At 31.0% G+C, this 26,500-nt stretch overlaps 1 protein-coding gene across 4 annotated transcripts; it reads left to right on the top strand.

The window, feature by feature from the left end:
* Window positions 1-338: 338 nt before the first annotated feature.
* LOC134699005 (phospholipid scramblase 2-like) lies at window positions 339-26,297 on the top strand. Of its 4 annotated transcripts, XM_063560696.1 has the most exons (6): window positions 339-601; window positions 7,433-7,510; window positions 15,499-15,694; window positions 16,811-16,922; window positions 23,869-23,968; window positions 24,505-26,297. In XM_063560696.1, the coding sequence occupies exons 1-6, from the start codon at window positions 466-468 to the stop codon at window positions 24,594-24,596; spliced, it is 714 nt and encodes a 237-aa protein (XP_063416766.1). In that variant the 5' UTR covers window positions 339-465; the 3' UTR covers window positions 24,597-26,297. The 4 variants fall into 4 exon arrangements, with proteins under 4 accessions (XP_063416766.1, XP_063416769.1, XP_063416768.1 ...); XM_063560699.1 differs by lacking the exons at window positions 23,869-23,968; window positions 24,505-26,297 and adding an exon at window positions 23,641-23,709; XM_063560698.1 differs by lacking the exons at window positions 23,869-23,968; window positions 24,505-26,297 and adding an exon at window positions 22,805-22,873.
* The last annotated feature ends 203 nt before the right edge of the window (window positions 26,298-26,500 follow it).

Below are 26,500 nucleotides of genomic sequence, written 5' to 3'. Positions count from 1 at the left end.
TCAAAGCTATTTAAAACAACAATCAAAATTTATAAACAGTAAACAATAACACCAAATTAGGCTGTGTATAAATACCAATTAGCAATAATCATACATAATTAACATTTATTAATTAGTCTTCAAATTAATAAAAAAAAAATCTATTCAATAATTTCTCAAATTTTACTCATTTAGAATACGATTATTTGTTATTTTCATAAGAATAATTTCTAATAATTTAACAAAAATTTTAATAATAATTGGGCGCGAAAGTGTAGGGTGCGAACGGACTTGGGGGGCGAATATGTGAGGTGCGAACGTGTAGGGTGCGAAACTATACTGGGCGCGAACGGACCTGATACCGAGCGGTACATGAGCTAGCCGTTTTAGTGTTTGTGTGTAATATTAACGTGTTGTGAGCTTTGCAGATCTATACGACGGTCTGATTGAACGAACTTCAGATAGATTAGACAGAAGACAAACATTATGGCGGATCCAGCTCATGTTCAAATGCAAATGCAGGGCGTTGCCCAACCGCAGGTACAAGGATTGCCACCAGCTTTAAATTTTCTGTCTGCACTCTCAGAGGTCAATATTCATCAGCATCTTGATATTCTTGAAGGTAAATTGATTCATTACTGTCTGTTTTACAGTATTATTATGATAATTCATAATTGTTTACATATTTACATCAGTTTGCTTACAGGTCAATAAAGAGGATGATATATGTCAATGCATACCTGTGTATTTTAAACTCAACAGGTGCGAAATAGAAAGACAATTCGGGCTATTTCGTAATAACTGAGACATGGAACTATTATATTATTAGTATTAAAGTCTCAGCTGAGACATAAAAATAGTAATACCCGGTTGTGTAAACTTAGAAGAGGGGGGTACTGAACACGGAAACTCGAAAAATAAAAATCGGGAAAAACGAAGCACGAGAAATGAAATTGTAAATATAAAGTAAAAAAGTACCAGCAGTTATTACTCAGCCGTTCTTGGAGTTCATGTATATATATGGACCATAATTTGCTATTGGGCTCATTCCTATATAAACTATAGAAAAGTGATAAAATTGTGAATTACTGTAAGAAAAGTTGTAACTACATCTAAAGATGCCATTATTTTTATCAACATACAAGTGTATGCTACTCTTCCCTAGAAAAAAAATTGAAATATACAAATTTCAAAGATTCTACAACCGTATTTTTGTGTCGTTTCTCGCGTTACTTTTTGCTTCCGAAGAGCATAACGCTGACTGATTTATAGATAATCGTCACCGGCAAATTCGTAACTTTTGCTTTCAAATAACAAAGAACATCGACCAATAAGAATATTCAGAAGAAAATGCAGAGAACTATAAGTATTTATGTAGCAGATGTAAGAACAGTGGCGTGACTTTTGTGTCCGATTTCGTAACGCAAATTTTAGATGATGTAATCTGCTTTGTTGTAATAGAATTCTTAAAAACAATATGCAAATATGAACTCTCGCGAGATGTTCAAACAGGAAAATCAGAGATGATTTACATTCTTGTTTTGATCTTCGTAATAATTAAGTAAGAAAATGACGTTATCGTTATGCGTTACATTTCACACGAAACAGAAGTCCAGTTATTTTTTAAACTTGTTTTTGTCCTTAAGTTCTAATCATTTCCGGTCATACGTGAAACATGTGACTAACATGTGATCACGCCATTACAGTGGGACATACGATATACTAGTTCTAAACATTGTTTTTGTTTCCAACGGGATGTTAGCAAACATAATCTGTAGACTTGTTTCGACTTGTTTAAAAAAGGAAAATATAATTTTCAAAGAGATTGCGCCGGGGGTCTATTATTTTTCCTATGTGCATAATGTTACATACGATCTTGTGTGAAAATAAATGCCCAATGACTTGACAAAATCGATTTCAGATTTGACCGACGTTTAAACACACTACATGTACGTTTCCCAATAACGATGTAGATACAACGATTATGGTATCCTGTATCAATGAAGAAAATATGGAAATTTCTGAATAAATTGTACTAATTGTTTTCAAAACAAGCACATATTTAGGAGTTTTATAATACTGTTACATTTAAGATGGATATTAAGAAAAAGTATACTGTTCAGATTATTTTAAGCAGATTTTGCAATAAAATAAAACTAAAAAAATGCTTTCGGTTTCTTATGGTTTCCTGTCACGTTTAAAAAAAACTTTAATATAACATTGAAAATAGATTTTAAATATTAACATGAAGCAAGTAACACTAGTAATGGTGTTTATTTATGCCTTTTGAATTATATTGTGCAAAATAAAGAAAAATAAAGATTGGTTTCCTGTTTGGTTTCCTGTCACGTAAACGGTGAATCAAAATGTTTTAATTTTTTCTCGAAAAACTCAATTGTTCCATTCATACTATTCTAACACCAACACAACCCACAAAATAAAAGTTAAAATTTTAGAACTTATAAAAAAGGATACAAAAAGAAACCAAAGGCCGAATACCAAATTATGGTCCATATAGACATTGTTAATGGACATACAGACCTTGTGGTTACCTTTAAGCGTCTGCTTCTTGCATCTGATTTGAAAAAAATATTATTATGATGGACTTTATTACATGTCTAGCATACATATACAATAGTATCCAATTCACTTTTTAATCAAATGAGGGAAAAGGCAAGAAAGAGAAATTAGGAGCACCCATACGAAACACGGAAAATAAATAAGGGGAAATACGAAGCACGCACATGGAACCAAACACGAGAAAACGAGAAAGAAAACACTAAAAACACTTGAAATAAAAAGGCCGAAAACATTGCATGAAATTAACCCTGTACCACCCTCTTAGAAAAATAATAAGTGAAAGGAGAAAACTAGCAGTTTTTATTGTTTTACACCACAAAGTCAACTATGTGTACAGACAAACTGATATATATTTAGCAGAGTTTTAATGCATGACATGACCTAGATGTATATATAATTTATATGAAGTATATGTTTCAGACAATTAAAAACTATCTTTGATTTTCATGAACATGCATTTTCCTCCAGTCTGCAAAAGACAGCAAAATTAACAAACACATGAGTTTAATTTGATACAGTCTATTCAGTTACAAATTTTTAAATTAAATATTGTTGGAGGATGCCTTTTGTCCATCTATTGTACATTTAAAATAATACATCTCACAAAATGTACAATGTATTACATTGTATATGAGCAATGATGAGGGGAGCTTTCTCAAACTTCCCTGACTTACGTTTATTTTCACACCTTCTGTAATGGTTGTAAAAACAAAATATTAGCAAAAATCTAAAAGTTTTCAAGATGCATATTCGAGAAAAAAACCATGATGAACCTCAATCTAACTACTGGTATAGTGTGCATGATGAACTGCAAAATTAATGTCTTTTTAAACTTGCAGTGTTACATTTATGATTTATTCATATATTATAATACATTATAAAATTATGTAAATTGAATTTTAAAAAGGAAGAAACAAGTCAGCATACTTCATCAATCTGTGCTTATACATGTATATCCACTTTGTAAAATATGTAGTATTGGTTGAAACATGTACATGTAGTATTGGTTGAAACATGTACATGTAGCTGTAAGAAATATTTATGTAGTTAAACATTTTTACCTGTCAAACTATATTCATAAATATATAATAAGTAATTAAAAAAGAAATCATCTTGTTAACCTGCTAGTCACATAATTGATTTTTTGAGCTGACTGTATGTGTATCTTGTCAATTGTGTCCTTAGAAAATTCAAATAGGTGAAAAATTAAAGCACAAATTAAATAGTCAATACATTTCTGCAGTTTTTCATCTTTGGAGTATTGAAATGTACAGTTTTCAAAAGCTTTCTATCCATCCATATTGTGAAGTTGCAATTGATATTTTGGAAGAACCCCCTGATTAACCAGTAATGCCAGTTAAGAATTTTCAGAAGTTACCATAGACTCAAATAAAAAATCTGCAGTAAAAAAAACTGTAAAATTAGAGATTTCTGTTGAATTCTCTTTGATAAATTAATATAAAACAGCGCAACCACTAGTTTTGAAAATGTATTACATGTAGTATTGAAAAGAGATGTCTTATTTCTGAGATTTAGAATATAACAATAATTTCCCTGGAGAAGTTCTACAATACTAAGATTTTAAATGTATTGACATACTAACTGAACATACATTTTTATGTCTGAATATCCATATCTGACATTCAGCAAAATAGAAATAAAGAGTCAGTTGTTAAATATTTAATCATGTTTCGAAACTTATACATGTATCAATTACAATTAATCAATTGAAAAGTTCTTGCTTGCTTACTTCTTAATGTTCAGTTGCATTTATTTGAATGAAATCTAGAGATAATCGAATACCTAAATAAAAGCTATGAATTTATCAGATTAATCTTTTCCACATATATATTTTTAAGAACTAGGTTGACATGATTAAAGAATCAATTGTTTATAAACAAATTCAAATGGATTCCCAGCATGCATCTTCTTCCTTTTTATTAGCTCACCTGGCCTGGCTTTTCTCATCACTTGGCGTCCGTCGTTCGTCGTCGTCGTTAACTTTTACAAAAATCTTCTCCTGTGAAACTACCAGGCCAAACTAAACCAAACTTGGCCACAATCTTCATTGGGGTATCTAGTTTAAAAAATGTGTGGCGTGACCCGGCCAACCAACCAAGATGACCGCCATGGCTAAAAATAGAACATAGGGGTAAAATGCAGTTTTTGGCTTATAACTCAAAAACCAAAGCATTTAGAGCAAATCTGAAAAGGAGTAAAATTGTTGTTATCAGGTGAAGATCAATCTGCCATGAAATTTTCAGATGAATCTGACAACCCCTTTTTGGGTTGCTGCCCCTGAATTGGTAATTTTAGGGAAATTTTGCTGTTTTTGGTTATTATCTTGAATATTTTTATAGATAGAGATAAACTGTAAACAGCAATAATGTTCAGCAAAATAAGATCTACAAATAAGTCAACATGACCAAAATGGTCAGTTGACCCCTTTAGGAGTAATTGTCCTTAATAGTGCATTTTTAACAATTTTCATAAAATTTGTAAATTTTAACTAACATTTTCAACTGAAACTTTTAGGCCAATTGCAATATAGATAGAAATAATTGTAAGCAGCAAGAATGTTCAGTAAAGTAAGATGTACAAACACATCACCAACACCAAAACACAATTTTTTCATGAATTCAAATGCACCCTTTGTTTAATATTCACATAGACCAAGGGGAGTTACACAGGCTCTTTGGAGCCTCTAGTTAAAATTAAGACAGACCCAGTGGCGAATCCAGAAATTTTCCTAAGGGGGGGCCCGCTGACTGAACTAAGGGGGGGGCTCCAGTCATGCTTCAATGATTCCCTATATAATCAACCAAATTTTTCACACCAAAGGGGGGGGGGGGGCCCAGGCCCCCCCCCCCTGGATCCGCCTATGAGACCTGTACATGTAAACCCATTGTTTACAACTTCTTTTGTATTTTTTAACATGTATATATATTACAGTGAATTTGAATTTTCAGTTGTGAATAAAAAAAAATATATATATGATCACATCCAAGAAAAATTCAATTCAATATCATTGATTATGAGGGTAAAAGTATAACAAATCCCCATTAACTTCTATAGAAACCTACATGTATAATGTATCTATTGACAAATTGAAACCTGTTTAAACTTTAAAAATAAGAAACTTTAAATGTATCCTTCATTTACCAACAAATGTTGGGCCATCTTTTGCAACAGTCATGTAACTTTTTACGACTGTTCAGATGGCGTTGTTTACAACGACAAGATTCACACTACATGATTTCTACTGGTATACATGTATACCTTTAACCCCTAACATCTCTGACTCAAGTTATTTTTATTTGCCTTCAGCAGAAATTTAAAAAAAAATGACTGAAATTTTCTATTTATCTTTGCAAATATATTTATTGTAAACTTTACCTACATTGTACCACTCAGTCAGTGGAGCACAAGATTTCAGTGTTGTACAAGAAGCTCTCCCTCTGACATACAAGCAGTCTTCCATGACATATAAAATTAACTGAATTTATTGGTAGCTTGTATAATTTGTAGATTTTAGATTTGTGTTCCAAAGAGTTATCTCTCTGACATTGAATATTTAACACAACAACAAAAATCCTTATAAAAAATTCTAATTGCTTCCATTCTCTAACTTAAGTTTGTCTCAATCAAATGTTATGCACAAAGTCTAAAAAAATCAATTTTAGATTTGGGTGGCGTCACTTTTTAATAGTTTTAGAGTTAATGTCCCTATTAAAGGTTTTTAAATCTTATAAATACAGTAAATTTATCATTTGTTTAAAACAATTTTGATACTCGTAGTTATTTTTCACTAAAAGTTGGTTTAAATGCTGATATATCAACTATCAAATTATCTTGCTTTGGGTGGGCTGATAACAATTTGATCTGGTTCAGAACCAGTCTATGATTATTGATTGACCGACTAACTTTTGTGTTGTAGACCTGTGTGTAATAACAATCAAATCAATAATTGACAAATGGACTACATGTATTAGGCAATATATACTTGTGAAATTATTTTTTATCACCTTTTATAAGTTGATTTATCAGTTAAATACATGTAACAAGGAAGTAGCACTTGTAAGTTGTAATCTAATTGGCCATTTCCTATTATAGATAAAATACATGTATAGATAGATGTTTTACATATAGATGTTGAAAGCTGTAATTGATATATATATATATAGAGAAGGGTTAAATATCACATATATGCATGGTCAAAAAATTTCAGCCAACTCATTGTATGAGGTATTGTCCTTAAATAGCATTTTATTTTTCCATATTTTGTGCTTTGGCAAAAACTATAGACTTTTGTATAAATCTCACTGACATGAATTTTCACTAGTTTTGTGGGATGTCCATGATGAAGATTATTCCAATACATGTATCCTCTGTGTTCTGCATAGATTTTTTATGTAGAAATAAAAAAAAAAAAATCTAACTAGTAATGGAATGTAATTATTTTACATAAATTCATTATATATAATATAAGTATATACAATGTATATAAAATATCTGCACAATACTACTAATGGAAGAGACCGATTTTATTGAGCTGCAACTCCTAAAACCGTACAAAGTCTAAAAAAAATTTAAAGGATTATAAATGCAGTATTTTGTACTCCCAAAATTTGTCTTTGAGACAATTTAAAAAAAAAAAAATTTTAAACACCAAATTTGGGAGACTGTCTTAGTCTTAGTTTTATATATGCATTCACACACGCTAAGTCACTTTACTGCCCACAAAATTTAAAGATACACAATATGTGATGAAAATATTAAAGCTCTATATAAGAGAGGTCAGTCACAAGTCATCAAACATTAGTTCCCTTTATTTCCAATAATAAAGTGATACATGTACCTCTTTTAATTTCAGTTGCTATTGGATGGGAGAAAAATAACAAATATAGAATATGCAACGGTCAAGATCAACAATTCATGTATGCAAAGGAAGGTAAGTTGTGCCTATTACATTTAATACAAGCAGACATCAATGCAGCCAAACAAACACACAACTAAACATGGACATGATGTATACAGCCAAACACACATCCAAACATACAGCCAAACAAACATACCATACACATCAACATATTCTGCCAAACATACACACAAACACATCGTTATGTACAATCTGTACCTGTAACCACAGACCCACTAGCCTAGGCTCATATAAATTGATTGCTGTCAGGTCTGTTTAAATCATGTCCATAGGCCAATATAATATACCTAAAAATATAGTACAAGTTAGCTCCAGGCCTAGGGATTCAAAAGTTTATCACGAAGACTATGTTAAGCTAAACATGGATACTATAAACATCAACACAAACAGCCAAACATTTACACATGAACACAACATCTGACAGTCATGACAGTGCCATGTACAAAAAATGTCTCTTTCTTCATTTAAAACTTTATCATGTTACTTGTAAAGATAAACCTGTTAAAAAGTAAATTTGGTTACAGTATGTATTAAATTGCATTATTATTGACACATCTTATTTTCATGGAAAGTATGTGGCCCTGGCCCCAGCCCCTCAGTCATGATCTATTGACTTTAAAACTTTTGCATTGGTTACTTGTTAAAGTATGTGATGAGTTAATTTTAAGATGAACCACTCATGATACTAAAGCAGGTGAGACATTTCAGTGTATATATGCAGTCAAGATCTTGTGTCCTTTAACATGCTGAAGAAATTATATTATAATCTGTATGACAAAAGGCACAGCATAGTGTGTCTTTCTCTAATTATTGTATTATTTTCATATTTTATTCTAGTGATGTTAGTCATCACAGTCACTTGTCTTCATTAAGGTATAGGAAATTTTTTTCTGGGACAAATTAAGTCTAGTGCCTGTGTAAGTCATTGGTGTATTTTGTAATAATTTTCACTTGTATAACAAAGAAGTCTTGGAACTAGCGCTAGAACACTTGGTACATGTATGTTGAATAAATTCATAACTTATTTTCATTCCCTGGCAAATACTAACATGAACTATATAAATATTTATTAATGTACATGTATGTATAAATCCAATGTGCCTGGCTATAAAGTTTTCTGAAGCTTTTTTGAGATTTTGATTTGATAATTGTTGTGTTTCATTAAATTGAATCCTAACTTTATTAATATTGAAAGAGAAAATCCACTACAGGATAGCCTGCATTATTTGGTGTAGCTAATATTTGTACTTCCTATTCTCATGTACATGTATGAAATTTTTGTGTTGAAGGCTGTTAACAATGGAGAACAAGTTTTAGGTCGTTTCAAATAATAGAATTGATTTATACATGTAATTTAAATGCCTCAAGCTACAAGTAATTTGTTCAAGCGTTTGATGTTGTTTGTTATACATGTGTGTATTTTATGAAATTGACCAGTGAGAGGCACTTGAAAGTAAAAGTGACATGGTACTTTAGTTAAAACGTCAACATGGTTTTTTTTAAAATTGAGCATTAACATGATTTTTTTTTAAAATCTTTTCAACATGGTCAATAATAGCTGCATTTTAAATCTTTTAAAATTTTAAAATTGAACATTGACAATTGTCACATGATTTTTTTTAAATCTCTTAAAATCAATTATTTTTCTTTGCAAAATTTTGCAGTTTTATTTGATCAGTAATTGAAAAAAATTTCCACCTTTTGTTATCCCCCAATACAGAATAGTTTGAAGGGTTTTATAATTTTTCTTGTTTTAATTAGTTGTTGTTACTTTCATTTGTAATTATTGTGTTTGTAAGTTTTGCTTTGAAGTTCAGGCTTAAATTAGAATATTTTTTATATAATTGCTTGTTGGATGTGACAACTTCCATGACTTCAAAGGCAGTTTTCTCTGTAAATAAGTTGGAGTTATCTCTCTTATTACACACAATGAAAGTTGTGAGGTAAGTCCTTGACCTGATACATTTTACATTGTACATGTAGACACCAGAAAGTTGAAATCATCTGCTTTGCCTATATTTTTAGCTCACCTGGCCCAAAGGGCCAAGTGAGCTTTTCTCATCTTGGCCTCCAGCAGCGGCGTCCGTCGTCGTTAACTTTTACAAAAATCTTCTTCTCTGAAACTACTGGGCTAAATTTAGCCAAACATTAAAGATAGAGATAAACTGTAAACAGCAATAATTTACAGCAAAGTAAGACCTAAAAATAAATCAGCATGACCAAAATGGTCAATTGACCCCCCTAAGGAGTTATTTCCCTTTCTAGTCAATTTTTAACAATTTTCATAAAATTGGTAAATTTCTACTAACATTTTCCACTGAAACTTCTGGGCCAATCATTAAAGATAGAAATAATTGTAAGCAGCAAGAATGATTAGTTAAGGAAGATCTATAAACACATTACCATCTGGCATCACCAAAACACAAATTTGTCATGAATCCATCTGTGTCCTTAGTTGAATATTCACATAGACCAAGGTGAGCGACACAGGCTCTTAAGAGCCTCTAGTTTCCCACCTACAATTGCACAGTCCACTAAGCATAGAAAATGATAGTGCAAGTTTCAGGTTTAAGTTTTTGGTCAAGGTAGTTTTTAAAGCAATTGCTTTCATGCCGTCGCGTATGGCCATCTTTGTGACCCAGATCAGAGACTCCGCCCAGATCAAGCCATAGTATTTTGTTAAACAGGCTCCTGATCTGTCATTCTTAAACACCTATGTATGTTTTCTAATGCAATACATAGCTTGAAACTTTTGAAAAACGTTAGTGGATTTAAGAAGTTTCAGCATACGTTCTTGTAGATGTATTTTTGTATTTAGGGGGACAACCGTTTGACTATCAAAAAACATAGACGTCCGAGTGAAAAAAATGCATTTTTATACCTGCGATTCCGTTTTCCGTTCGTACGATGTTTCAACAAAATATGGAATCATTTCAGTTGTTGATTTAGTATTGAAAATTTGACTGAATTATCTTTTATAATATACGGTTTTATATGTTTAATTGGTGTTTTTTTTAAGAAAGAGGTCAGGTGCTCTTGTTCATTCATAAAATTGTCGTTCATTCATAAATTTATCGTAAAATCAAAATCACTACACAGGTTATCAGGTTATACGTAGTGTCAAATGATTACCTGTAATCTAAAAAAAGACAAAGTTAACTGACCTATTTTGTTGATTTGTTTCCGCAAATAATTTAGAGGAACGAAACCCTTGTTAAAAACACATAACAATAAGTTTGTTTTCCTTTTTTGTCATAACTCCGTAAGATTTATCGATCACCTTACTAATGAAATGGACCCGTCCAAACGTGATAGATGCCAAGTCCAGATGAAGAGATATTTACAATTTGGAATTTTCTAGTTTCATAGATTAAAAAAAGTACATCCTTTTTGGATATCATATTCAAAACTGGGTATGAATGACAAATGATGAAACCATTATCCTCGTCTTTCCAATGGACGAGTCTACTACGTTTGTTGACCCTCGACGGTCCACCGTGTTTGCAATTTTATTTCACATGTTTTCGAAAAATTGAAGATCATTTTCACAATGTTTCCTGAAAATTGGATAAATATCAAAGCAACTTAGAGCTGTTTGTTCTTGTTCGTATAATGACGATTTAATGTCATGTTTGTCTGTGATGGCCTCTCTTTTCGAGATTGCATGAGAAACTCAGAATTATATATAGTTATCTCGTACCGCATGAGGATGACACATATCAACTGAGCAATAATGTTTGGGACTTAGTTTTTAAGAAATGATGACAAAGTAACATTATGAAAATATTTTTAGTCAGCTGAAATATATATTTATATTTTACATGTTTATGTCTTGTAAAATATTTTGTTTCTTTCCCGTTTTTCAACATTTGCGTCTGGAAAGTTGAAATGTTTTAACTGAAGTGTTAAATTTAAATTAATTATGAAAATTAAATCAATAAAGGAAATTATTGCCCAGTTACACACACTACTAGGGGATAATCCATAATAATTTCTCTTGGAGTTATATGTTTCAGCACATGTATATTTGACCCCAAATTTAGCCTGGTAAACGTGTTGTCTCCTTGTGAAATATAAAACATATTAAAAATGACTTTCTGCTAAAGTCTTTAATTGATATAAAGTTAAAACCTTCTTAATTCACACTAGACAACACTCCTGTCATGTTTAATTCTTAAATATATGTGGATGAAAAAAAAGTCCCCAAATCATAAACATGGCAGCAATTGCTTTTACAGCCTTTCAGGCTTTGATTGATTTAGTTGAAGTGCAATCAACTTGAAACTTAGTACACATGGTCCTTAGGTTATGACCTTCTTATTAAAATGCCAAATTAGATTTTTTTTATCCAAATTTCACTGTCCACTGAACATAGCAAATGATAATGCAAGCGGGGCACCCATGTACTATGGACACATTATTTTTAATGTATTGTTTATGGAATGGCCCCAAAAAATAAGGTATTGTCATTGTAAGAGTAAAATGCAATTGCAGTATTGCATAAAGCTGGTATGAATGGACCTGATATTACAGGGCAAACATGAAACCTGGCCCACTTACAACTATTACAGTATATTTGAAATTAGGTTTCAATGTTTAGGATCAGGAAGGGCCAAATCAGGGTCACCATTAGGTTTATGTAACTGGTATATGATATTAACATTGTATGTGCATGTATTCCAGAATATATTAGCACATGGAGGAATACTATATAATCTTTCAATCAGTTAAACAGAGGTCTGGAGTAATTGGCATGTTAGAAACTGGTAGTAGCTCTTTGTAACATGTCTAAATTTATGTATTATTGTCATTTTGCTGAGTTTTTTCTGTTATCTATTCTGACATATACTGGACTCTGACTTCTTTTAAACTGAGTTTTACTGTGTGAATTGCTTTGTGTTTGTTTTCTCTACATGATTAGAGGTATAGGGAGAGGGTTGAGATGTCAAGAAACATTTTAATCCTGCCAAATTTTTGCACCTGTCCCAAGTTGGAAGGCTCTGGCCTTTTTTAATCTTGTATTTTTTTTTATTCAACTTCATTTATATGTTTTGAGTTAAGTTTAATCTGACATATATTTTTACTAAACTAGTACACATTATGTTTAGGAGCCATCTGGGTGCAGGGTTAACTCACTGTGTTTAACAAGTTTAAGACCTATTGCTGGCCTTTGGTTGTTTTGCTTCTTTTAACACATTTCCCATTTCCATTTTATTGTATTATTGCAGACATCTTTGATAGAAGGAAGACCAGGCAAATGCCAATTATTGATCAAATTTTGTCTCTTATTGAACCAATGTTTTATGAACCATTTATGGGTATTATGTTTTCTGGTCTGTGCGTGGCCTTCCGTCCGTTCGTCCATCTGTCCCGCTTCAGGTTAAAGTTTTTGGTCAAGGAAGTTTTTGATTAAGTTGAAGTTCAATCAACATGAAACTTAGTACACATGTTCCCTATGATATGATCTTTCTAATTCTAATGCCAAATTAGATTTTTTATCACATTTTCACAGTCCCCTGAACAAAGAAAATGATAGTATAGATGTGGCATCCGTGTACTGGGGACACATTCTTGTTTATTCCTAAATAAAGTTTAAGTGAAATATTTAGATACATTTGTACAAGCAACTTAGATGAACGATACTTTGTCAATGCATAAATCTTTAACAGTAATTAGTTCAAAGGTCAATACAAAAATTCACTTAAGCATAAATAACTAACCTTAGACTCAGTTATATTTGTAAGATTAAAATGTATACACAATTTTAAAGAACAAGTTGGTTATAACATGTTTGTTGGTGGCAGTCTGTCATTTTGTTTTCAATAAAATCATATCTGAGCTGTTGCACATTTCATCTTGTAAGGGCCTTTTATAGATGATGATACGATATAGTTTTTGCTCATTGTTTAAGGTCATACAGTGACCATTTGTTGCTCATATCCATGTCATTTGGACTTTGGTAGATATTTGTTTTAATGGACTTGTTTCACATGCTTTTATATTTTTAGACTGTTTGCACTCGTCTCCTTTAGACCTTAAAGGAAAGAGTATGTGATGTAAGTGGGAGTCAGTCTACATGTAATAACTGGAATCGTAGTATTTTAATAATAGTCCTATTTAACAACTTTGCTATAAATTTGAACCTATACAACACTATAGATTTGTTTTATACTTTAAGAAGTTGCTACCCACTAACTTCATTGAACTTGTATGACTACCAATAACAGTAACGTTCATCAACGGTACATTTGTTCTAACTTGAAATGTTAAGCTGATATCAATATTGAATTATGTAATAAATAATTACTGAGATGACAAGTAATTTTTCATTAGTTGTCCTTCTATGGACCTCATTAGAACTCTTTGACAAAAAGATCAATGTATGGCAGTGTATCCCAAACTCTGTCTGACCGACAAAATGTCAGACAAAAATTCTTTCGGTCAGACAAAACTTTTAAGATTTTTTGGTTAAATATTCAGTAGAAAAGTTCAGTTCTCTCTTCCGGCCAGATAAACCCTAAAGGCTAAAACAGTTTTGCACAGACTGTGTATGGAGGGTCAAAATTCAGGATGAAACCATGAATGATGATTATCCACTGCATATCATAACAATATACATTGATAACATTGAAACATCCTATAAATTCCACTTTGATATTTACAACTTTGCCACTACAAAATGACCACAGCCTATAACCATGATAACCATGACAAAAGATAGAATTAGATATAAATTGTCATCATAACAAATGTACTAAATAGTAAACAATCGATAATCTGCTATAGTAACAATGTACTGTATTTCCAAATATTAATGTAAAAATTAATTACCATGTTTACTTGGGTACATAGGTTTATAATGGCACACCTCATATTTCTAACAGGGGGTCAATAATTTTACGTAATATTTGTTTGTTTATTTTGGCCTTTAGGGTTTATTTGTCACCTTCTGTGTGAAATCAATTTGAAACGTTATTTGTAACTTTGTTTTGTCTTTAAATATAGAAATAAGTAGATGTGGTATGCTGCCCATTAACGTTGTAAACTTAGATCTGAATACTTAAATTTTGACAAAAAACATGAATTAATTCCTGGTCTCTAAATTTGAGATAATGTAAATTTCATAATATTTTCATTTCTTTGCTAACCCAATAAATTATTATTTGTTTCTGTACCTTCCAAAAAAATGAGCAAACTCTTGCTTTCAATTTTCTAGTTCTGATAAAATATGTGTTATGTTTATTATAAATAGAAGAGGCAATTTAGTATCGAATCAGACATTAGTGTGGTGTGATAAATCTTTGACTAATGTTTTTTTTAATTTGTTTTGCATTATTGACAGACACATTGAGAAAATTTGTGGAAGATATGTGATGGTGCATTGTTTTGGTTTTTTTTCTCATCTGTGGTTTCATGAGACATAGAGATTGCAATCCTGCTGCTAAGATAATAACTATTTGTAAAAAGATGTATATTTCTGAATTTACAAAGTTTCTGTCTGTCATATCCATTGTCCTTGACCTTTTTTTTCAGAGTTTTTTCATGCTTGAAAAAAAAAATTGTTTGTCAAGTGGAATACTCACTCCTCATTTATGAATAATGAAATACTGTATCTATAGGGGGTTATTTTCGCAATTTTCATTGAACATGTTGAATAAGGTATACAAAATATTTTCGCGGTTATTTTTTCGGTGTATTCAAAACTTCAACTAATACCTTTGTATGTGCACTTGTAAATTGACGGAATTTATTTTAACTAATTTGTTCCGTGAAAATAAGCGAAAATTTACACCCCACAAAAATAAGCCACTATACAGTAACTAGACTTGCTATATGAGTTCCTTGTGAATTCGGTAATGAAGGCTTCACCAGATCTCAACCTAATACCATGGTTCATTGCACAACTTTTAGTTTTGATCTTTTGGTCTATTCCTCATATATATTACAAGCAGCAGGTCAATTATATTTGGTGAACATGTAAAGATTATTTTATTTTACAGACACCGACTGTTGTGTTAGACAGTTCTGTGGTCCAGCTCGACCTTTTACCATGAACATTACAGATAACAATGAGCAGCCATTGATACAATTATACAGACCATTTAGATGTCAAGCCAGCTTATGTATGTGTTGTTACCTACAAGAGATGGACATAATGAGTCCACCAGGCCTTTCAGTAGGAGGTATAAAACAGCTGTAAGTCACACATATATATACAAACACAAATACACACATATACACACCTATAGTACTGTTACCTACAGGAGATGGACATAATGAGTCCACCAGGCCTTTCAGTAGAAGTGTATAACAGGTGTAAGTCACACATATATATACACACACACACACATACATACATACACACATAAGGTAATGTTTTATACAGGAGATGCACATAATGAGTCCACCAGGCCTTTCAGTAGGAGGTGTTAAACAGCTGTTACTCACACATATATATAAACATACATACACATACTAAACACATATGGTACTGTTACCTACAGAAAATGGACATAATGAGTCCAACAGGCCTTTCTGTAGGAGGTGTTAAACAGCTGTAAGTCTTTTATATATTGAAACACACATATACAAAAACACGTACATACACACACATAGTACTGTTACCTACAGGAAATGGACATAATGAGTCCGAAAGAGGGACGAAGATTCCAGAGGGACATTCAAACTCATCAATCGAAAACACCATGGCTAAAAATGGACAAACTGACAAACAAACAAAAGTACACATGACACAACATAGAAAACTAAAGAATAAACAACACAAACCCCACAAAAAACTAGGGGTGATCTCAGGTGCTCTGGAAGGGTAAGCAGATCCTGCTCCACATTTGGCACCTGTTGTGTTGCTTACGAGATAACAAATCCAGTAAATAGTCTTAATTCAGCAGGTCACATTTATGACAGGGAAGGGAATGTAGCCACAGGCCTTTCTGTAGGAGATGTTAAACAGCTGTGAGCCTTATCCATACAAGTACACATACATACACACATATCATATAGGAAGTGACATAATATTAAGCCCCCAAATGCATTTCAGTAAGATTATATACACACATATGGTACTGTCTCATCCAGAAATTAAACAAATTAAGACCCCAAGTAATTATTGTAGGTGCTTAAGAGCTGTAAGTCATTTAAACATACATACATACAAACACGTATGTTTCATGCCGGAAATGGACATGAGTCCACAAGGCCTTTCTATAGATACATTTATGATTAGCAGTTCAAAAATTAAGAAGTAAACAATGTGTGACATATTTGTACAGCTTTTACTCCTTATTTTTTCAGATGGACCCCTTGGAAGCCAAAGTTTGAAGTCCATGACGCACAGAACACCCCTGTGTTCCATATTATAGGAGAATGTTGCTTTTGTTGTCCATGTACAGATATCACTTTCCAAGTAAGAGACCTAATATATGACCATATGATATTAGCTGTGTTTTTATTATGTTTTTTGGCATTTGTGATATTTGTACTTCTAATTTTTATACGACCGCAAATTTTGAAAAAATTTCGTCGTATATTGCTATCACGTTGGTGTCGTCGTCGTCGTCCGAATACTTTTAGTTTTCGCACTCTAACTTTAGTTAAAGTGAATAGAAATCTATGAAATTTTAACACAAGGTTTATGACCATAAAGGGAAGGTTGGTATTGATTTTGGGAATTTTGGTCCCAACATTTTAGGAATTAGGGGCCAAAAAGGGCCCAAATAAGCATTTTCTTGGTTTTCGCACTATAACTTTAGTTTAAGATAATAGAAATCTATGAAATTTTGACACAAGGTTGATGACCACAAAAGAAAGGTTGGGATTGATTTTGGGAGTTTTGGTTTCAACAGTTTAGGAATTAGGGGCCAAAAAAGGTCCCAAATAAGAATTATTCTGGGTTTTTGCACAATAACTTTAGTTTAAGTAAATAGAAATCAATGAAATTTAAACATAATGTTTATGACCACAAAAGGAAGATTGGTATTGATTTTGGGAGTTTAGGTCCCAACAGTTTAGGAATTAGGGGCCAAAAAGGGACCCAAATAAGCATTTTTCTTGGTTTTCGCACCATAACGTTAGTATAAGTAAATAGAAATCTATGAAATTTAAACACAAGGTTAATGACCATAAAAGGAAAGTTGGTATTGATTTTGGGAGTTTTGGTCCCAACAGTTTAGGACAAAGGGGCCCAAAGGGTCCAAAATTAAACTTTGTTTGATTTCATCAAAATTGAATAATTGGGGTTCTTTGATATGCCGAATCTAACTGTGTATGTAGATTCTTAACTTTTGGTCCCGTTTTTGAATTGGTCTACATTAAGGTCCAAAGGGTCCAAAATTAAACTGAGTTTGATTTTAACAAAAATTGAATCCTTGGGGTTCTTTGATATGCTGAATCTAAAAATTAACTTAGATTTTTATTATTGGCCCAGTTTTCAAGTTGGCCCAAATCGGGGTCCAAAATTAAACTTTTTTGATTTCATCAAAAATTGAATAAATGGGGTTCTTTGATATGCCAAATCTAACTGTGTATGTAGATTCTTCATTTTTGGTCCCGTTTTCAAATTGGCCTACATTAAGGTCCAAAGAGTCCAAAATTAAACTAAGTTTGATTTTAACAAAAATTAAATTCTTGGGGTTCTTTGATATGCTGAATCTAAACATGTACTTAGATTTTTGATTATGGGCCCAGTTTTCAAGTTGGTCCAAATCAGGATCTAAAATTATTATATTAAGTATTGTTGAATAGCAAGTCTTTTCAATTGCACAGTATTGTGCAATGGCAAGAAATATCTAATTTCACAATATTGTGAAATAGCAATTTTTTTTTTAATTAGAGTTATCTTTCTTTGTCCAAAATAGTAAGCAAGAAATATCTTATTGCAAGATTTTTTTTTAATTGGAGTTATCTTTCTTTGTCCAGAATCAACTTAAATCTTTGTTATATACAATATACAATGTATATTCACTTTTTACTACCAACTGGTAAATTTAAATAATCTTTACCATTCAGTAATAACAAGCAGTTTTTTTTACATCTTAATATTTTATGATGTATTTAAATGAGTAGTTATTGTTGCAAACTCCATTAGAATATTTTAATTGAGATTAGTTTTGGAATAAGGGAAAGGGGGATGTGATTAAAAAATTGGGTTCAATTTTTCTCATTTGAAATTTCATAAATAAAAAGAAAATTTCTTTTTTGAGAGGATTAATATTGAACAGCATAGTGAATTGCTCTAAGAGAAAACAAAAATTTTAAGTTCATTAGACCACATTCATTCTGTGTCAGAAACCTATGCTGTGTCAACTATTTAATCACAATCCAAATTTAGAGCTGAATCCAGCTTGAATGTTGTGTCCATACTTGCCCCAACTGTTCAGGGTTCAACCTCTGCGGTCGTATAAAGCTACGCCCTGCGAAGCATCTGGTTTATGTTGATACAGATGATTCTGTAGGGTCATTGAATGTGTGAAAATTTCACAGAACTCGATAAGGATCATTAAATAAGTGAAAATTTTAAAGATATATATGACTCCATATACCTAAACCATGTGTTCTGTAAGTGACTGAAGTAAATTGTTACATAAGAGGGAAAGATAATTTTCCGATTTATTTGATTGCTGAGACTACATTTTGTCTATAATAGCGACTCAGAATAGCGATAAGCAAGGTCTTGTAGTATATATATCCTGTAAGTTTTACGATATTTAGCAATTAAGCTGCACATTAAATAAGGTACATTCCATCAGGAATAATATTCTTTCATTAAATAAACACCCAGATGAAAGCTTTAAATCTGTCCATTAATTATTTTCTTCATCACAAATTTAATTTTATTAGATGACCTTTTGATATTGAAATATATCACGGAAATGATCCAAAAAGTTTTTACAAGAGTACAGTTTGATTATGGTGTGGTCTATTTACTTAAAAATAAGCACAAGTATTGATTCTGCTAGTTTTAACCACTTGAAGTAGACATGTACTCCAAACACTTAAAATGTCCATAGACAATTAAAGAATGCAATCTTCTTTTGTCAGATAAGTGTTGTTTTGCAAAGATATTTAGAAGTTACCTAACTATTTATCTGTGTAGCCAGATAGATAACAAAATTACCTGCTTAAACAAAAATGAGTTATCCTAAAATATAACTTATGTAATCTGCCTAAAATATAGGTGTCATGATTTTATATTATAATAAACGAATTTATATTAAAATAAATAATAAATACTATCAAAAACAAATGCTTGTTGCATTTTTGGAATACGATTGCTTTCAAGCAATCTGTAGACTTTTACCGTTGACTCAGGGCTCATTCCCTCACGTCAATCGTTTTATTCTAAACATTCAGCAACATCTCAGATTCTTATGATTGTCTTGCTTTAAAAGGTAAAAACAAGCAAAAAGATTGAACATAAACAACTTTCTTGTAATGTTCTTCTCATAATCTTCATGTTTGATGTTTCCCTTGTCTTATATGTGTGTTTTTAACAACACAGAAAATCAGAATTAAGCAGTATTTATATTTAGTGTTTTTATTAATTTAGAAACACGTCAGAGGGAATTCCACAGTTTTGATAAAAATGCAAGAGTTCTCTGAATTCTGATAAATCTATTTCTGTCATATAAGACCTGAACTGGAGTTTTTCTTATATTTCACCATTATGAAACTGATATTTGATATTGTACTTTTATAAAGAAATAGAGAACCATCTAGGTCGTTAGATGGAATGGTTGCTCTGGATTCCCAAATCAACTGATTAATTTAAAACTCATAGGATCCTTTCTATGTATGTCCACTATGGAGGGTTATTGTTGATGCATAATTTTAAATCATATGCATCATATAATTTAAAATATATGTAGTCCACATCGTAAAGGTTTAACTACAACACCCCTTCAGACAAAATGGAGTCTTCCATATTATTGTTTTGAGTTGTCTCCCTTCTCAAAGTAACTACCTTCAATTCTGAATCATAACGATTCAACTCGTTGAGAAAAATTAACTCGATCTGTCGATAAACGTCGTATTATATTAAAAACGATCACAATTTAAACCGAGGAATGTGTACAGAAAGGACTCATGACCACTGACCTAAAGGAAATTAAATCTTTGAAGAGTAAAGAATGGGGTTCCTCCTACAATTAACGTAGGAAAATAGGTGATAAGATATGAAGTGTAATACCTTCTCTCACTCTGAGTCTCAGTGACTGCTGTGGAAAGTAAACTTAGAATTGATGGTACAAAAATAAAACACAATAGTTCTAAGTACATTGTTCATACATTTGTATTCGAGATTGGCTATTTTATAAATATACAGATTACTAATATTACATTTTACATGTGCAGTTGAATTAGTTTTGAAATTAATATTATCCAGCTACATTTGTACATATAAACATGTGTCAATGAAATAATGGCAATCGTATCCCTCAGAGCAATCTGCTCTTTGACTTTTTTATTAGATGTGAAAAATAATGCTTAACATTAAATATAAATTACCCATGCTTGTATTGCCCTCAGAGCAATCTGCTCTTTGACTTTGATTTTTTTTTATCAGATGTAAAAAATAATTGTTTTCAAAAATGATTGAATGTAATGTCAGCCATGTAGTTGAGAGGAAAAATAAAGAACTGAAGAAGGCCATTGGCCGAAACGTCTTGAAAAATTGGTTTATTTAAACAATTATAAAAAATAATTCTTTTAACAATAGATATAAATTACCCATGCTCTTATTGACGTAACCCAATGCTCATTTCTATTCCTCTTTAAAACACCAATTCAAATTATATCTCAAGTAAAGTAATGAGAATGATTGACCTTTGAATATCAACATATTTCACAACATGCAATAACTAGGTGTCAACCCTGTGTTTGACATATCCCTGTACATAAATGTGAACCTGTCAATATTTTACTTTCATTAATGCATCACAGGTTCAGACTATGAGGTATAACGATTGTTCATTCATAAAAATGACAACCAATGGCAATACTTTGGTTGTTAGAGGATGGAATTGTGATGACAACCGTATGCTGAATGTGACAGTAGTTCATGTAGTAATGATGTCTGTAGCAGTAAACTTGGCTGTCAGTGTGTTTAAGGATATGATTTATTCAATTTTTACCAAGGCTAAAGTTGACACAGTAACTTTGTATTTAGAAACTGCACTTGGCAGGGTTTACGAAGATGTTGTAAGAAAAATTTTGTGTCTGTTGTATGGTAGTGAAGGTTTAGAGAGTCAGACTCATTTTTTCTGCGACTTTTCAATAGAAACAAACTTTTACCATTTTTCTTCACTTGTCTTCAAAGATCTGCTTTTTTTTTTAAAACTTGCAAATCAAACCATTGACCCCAATGCCTCTCAAAAGATGAATGATTTGTGCCTAAAGCACAGTGTATGGTTTAAAAAGTCATAGTGTGCATCTGGGTTCTTAATAGTCATCTCCCTACTCAAAACACAAGCCATGACTATTTTTGATAAAGGATATATATTTCATTTAATAAATAATTCATTGAAACCATAGATTTGTTTTAAATTTACACATGGCTGGCCATGATATTCAAATTTATTCTGAGTGTTAGCAAATGATTATCATTGCCACGGCCATGTGTATATTCACTAAAATAATCAGTTTTTCACACTTTTTTTTTGTCATTCTTGAAGATATTGATTTAATAATTAGTATATTATAGCTTTATTATAACTAATTACAGATCTGGTTGGAATTGTGTTCTAGTCTGATGATTTTGTGCAGAGTTATGGTCTTTGGACATAAAAAAATCACTTAAATAATCAGGTTTCAACAGTTTTACCGTCATGATTGAAGTTATTGACTTGATATTTTTATGTAGTTAAATACACCATGACAAGTTATAGATCAAGTAAGAGTTTTGTTCATACCAATGATTTTTTACCAGTAGGGGACTATATGTATTACCATGCAACACTCTCAGAATGCTTGTTTAATTTGCAAATCAAGCCATTAATCCCCACCTAATGCTTCTAATGTTTGCATCCTGGTTCTGGATAGAATTGAGTTGTGCTTATAATACTTGTAAAACAATGTTTAAATTTAATATCAATATATAAAATTGTAAATATGTGTTGATATTTGACTTATTTTATTTCAGGTTGTAGATGCCCAAAAAGGTCATGAGATTGGACAAATTGTAAATATGTGTTGATATTTGACTTATTTTATTTCAGGTTGTAGATGCCCAGAAAGGTCATGAGATCGGACAAATTGTAAATATGTGTTGATATTTGACTTATTTTATTTCAGGTTGTAGATGCCCAAAAAGGTCACGAGATTGGACAAATTGTAAATATGTGTTGATATTTGACTTATTTTATTTCAGGTTGTAGATGCCCTAAAAGGTCACAAGATTGGACAAATTGTAAATATGTGTTGATATTTGACTTATTTTATTTCAGGTTGTAGATGTCCAGAAAGGTCATGAGATCGGACAAATTTTAAATATGTGTTGATATTCGACTTATTTTATTTCAGGTTGTAGATGTCCAGAAAGGTCATGAGATCGGACAAATTGTAAATATGTGTTGATATTTGACTTATTTTATTTCAGGTTGTAGATGTCCAGAAAGGTCATGAGATTGGACAAATTGTAAATATGTGTTGATATTTGACTTATTTTATTTCAGGTTGTAGATGTCCAGAAAGGTCATGAGATCGGACAAATTGTAAATATGTGTTGATATTTGACTTATTTTATTTCAGGTTGTAGATGTCCAGAAAGGTCATGAGATTGGACAAATTGTAAATATGTGTTGATATTTGACTTATTTTATTTCAGGTTGTAGATGTCCAGAAAGGTCATGAGATCGGACAAATTGTAAATATGTGTTGATATTTGACTTATTTTATTTCAGGTTGTAGATGTCCAGAAAGGTCATGAGATTGGACAAATTGTAAATATGTGTTGATATTTGACTTATTTTATTTCAGGTTGTAGATGTCCAGAAAGGTCATGAGATTGGACAAATTGTAAATATGTGTTGATATTTGACTTATTTTATTTCAGGTTGTAGATGTCCAGAAAGGTCATGAGATCGGACAAATTGTAAATATGTGTTGATATTTGACTTATTTTATTTCAGGTTGTAGATGCCCAAAAAGGTCATGAGATCGGACAAATTGTAAATATGTGTTGATATTTGACTTATTTTATTTCAGGTTGTAGATGCACAGAAAGGTCATGAGATTGGACAAATTGTAAATATGTGTTGATATTTGACTTATTTTATTTCAGGTTGTAGATGCCCAGAAAGGTCATGAGATCGGACAAATTGTAAATATGTGTTGATATTTGACTTATTTTATTTCAGGTTGTAGATGCCCAGAAAGGTCATGAGATCGGACAAATCATCAAACACTGGGGAGGCTGTCGAGAAATCTGTGGAGCTGTTAACGATTTCAAAGTCACATGTAAGTTAACAGCCCTGTCTACAGTAGTAGAGGGGTATTATGTTTTTGGTCTGTGTGTTTGTCCAATATTGGTAAAATATTTTAGTAAAGGTACTGTGGATTCATTAATATTTGTTGGATACCAATTTTCGTGGCTTTCGTGGGTACAGGGGAACTATAAATTTCAATATGCACAATGAATTACAAATTTTCTAAAGGAATGATATATACTTTGTCAAAACCATAAAATTAAATATCCACGAATATGCAAGTTTTCCTCAAACCACGAAAATTGGTACCTACAAAAATAAATGAATCCCCAGTAGTTTATTATAGAGTTGTAGTCACATCAACTTGAAACTTAGTGCACATGTACATGAAGATGTAAAATGTTCCCAGAGATCACTGAACATGGAAAATTATGGTCAAGCAGTGCATGGTGTTCTATGGACACATATTCTTGTTTAATTTATCATTTAAAAATGTTCTAAGATATTTACGTAAACACATCACTATATCAAAATGTTGTATAATGCATTAATGGTTTTTGTTTTCAGTTCCTCAAGATCTAGATGTGATGAAGAAAACATTGTTATTAGGAGCCACGTTCCTTATTGATTTCAACTACTTCGAAAGAAACAAACAATAAGACAATGCCCAATCAAATGTATATCAAAGGTCAGATGTTGTCAAACAGGGATCCAGTATCAAATGTTTATTAAATGGTGGAGGACCAGATCTGATTGAAATCCAGTATCACATATTTTAAAGAATAGATTTTATTTCTGATTTTATCAACACTTGAGCTATATATTTATCTTATTTATCAGTATGTTTTAGTTTATTTTTTATTTGCCATGTTATTCAGTTTTTATAGTTAAAAGACATGTAATTTAGTCATATTTTTATAGATTTATTATTTTCCATTTTCATTTTGTTTTACTGAAAAATTGTATTTTTATTTTCTGAAATCCATGACAATACCAAAAACTGTTTTTTTTAAATTTTATGCAAATAAGAAAAAATAGATAAAATGAGATTTTGGTTTGTTTTCCCAATTAAATAGGCATTCAATTATTGCGCCAAGGAAATAGTGTAAAACAGAAAGAGACCAAGTTATCTATTGAATTTATTTTATTTTAAATGGATATTTATTTTTATTTTCATTTCATTGTTGAAAATGTTTATTTTATTGCAAAACCTTACATGAAAATGTATGAAGTGTTTTGGAATTGAAGATTAGTGATTTTTTTCATTAGAAAAAATAATTTAATCGAATTTTAAAGTAAAGGATTTTTATGACCATAAATCAAAATGTTCAAAGAAGATAGTATCATTGTATGTATTTTGAAAAATCTAGTAGTTGTTCTAATTAAGATTTGAAAATTCGATTATTTAAATAATGCTTCTTCAGATAAAAATTTGAAATATTTAGAAAAATAAAAATGTTTTACACAAACTTTTGTATATCCTTTCAATAACTGATTTCAAAACAGCAGTTATAAGAATTGATAAACAATTGTTGTTTTTGTATATTATTGCAATATCTACGCATAATTAAGAAATTAAAAACCCTGTAAAACGAGACTACCTCAAAAGATCTTATTGCAAAACACTTCTTTTATTTATATTTTTAATTTAAATTTTAAGGCAATGGATTTTATTTTACATCTTTATGGATTGTCCTTTAAAAAAAAAGGCAAGTATAAAAATAACATATTTATTGAAGAGAAAAAAATCATTCTGTAATTATTACTCATAGTTTAATATTTGTATATTACTATATTTAATATCATGTATCATTTGCACTAATGCTAGAGCTTCTTCAATTATTTACACAGAAAATACAATCAATAAAATGTAGGCCAATTATTAACATGAAATATAATGTACATTCAAGTATTGTAAAGTGTTATATTATATCTCTTAACGTTTTATCTGAATCTTCTGCTCAGAAGCCAAAACAATCATAATGTTAGACAATGAATTATGTGTATATATGTTTTTATAATGTTTTACTCTGTAAAAATGTCTGCAGACATTCAGAAAAAAAATCTTGCATTTCAAGATCTCTAGCAGTTTTATTCGAGACTATATTAAGCTTTATTTAAGTAAATTGTTTTGAAATCGATCCACATTTGTTAATTACTAATATTGCATGTTACATTTTTCAAAGAATTTTATGTGAAAATCTCTTTATAGACAGATACTGAAGTTTTATTAAGATGTTTTTTCAAAAGTTAATTTTACATTTGACAGTAAAAACATTTTATTCAGGGTTATATGATTTTAATGTAGTTATCCTTTTATCTTTAATGGTTTGTTGAAAATAAATATCTTGTTTCCTTTAGACTGTGTCTTTATTTTCTTTGCATCGGAAACAAAGAATGACAGTATATCATTGTTCGTTTTGTAATCTTTAGTCGAGTAAGTAAAAAGTAAAATTATAAAAATACTGAACACTAATGAAAAATCAAAACAGAAAGTCACAAATCAAATGGCAGCAACAAAAGCTTAAACACATCAAACAAAGGAATAAGAACTGTCATACTC

The sequence above is a fragment of the Mytilus trossulus genome, unplaced genomic scaffold (genome assembly GCF_036588685.1).
Source record: "Mytilus trossulus isolate FHL-02 unplaced genomic scaffold, PNRI_Mtr1.1.1.hap1 h1tg000024l__unscaffolded, whole genome shotgun sequence".
Lineage (NCBI taxonomy): Eukaryota > Metazoa > Mollusca > Bivalvia > Mytilida > Mytilidae > Mytilus > Mytilus trossulus.
This window is presented reverse-complemented; position numbering and strand designations above follow the sequence as displayed.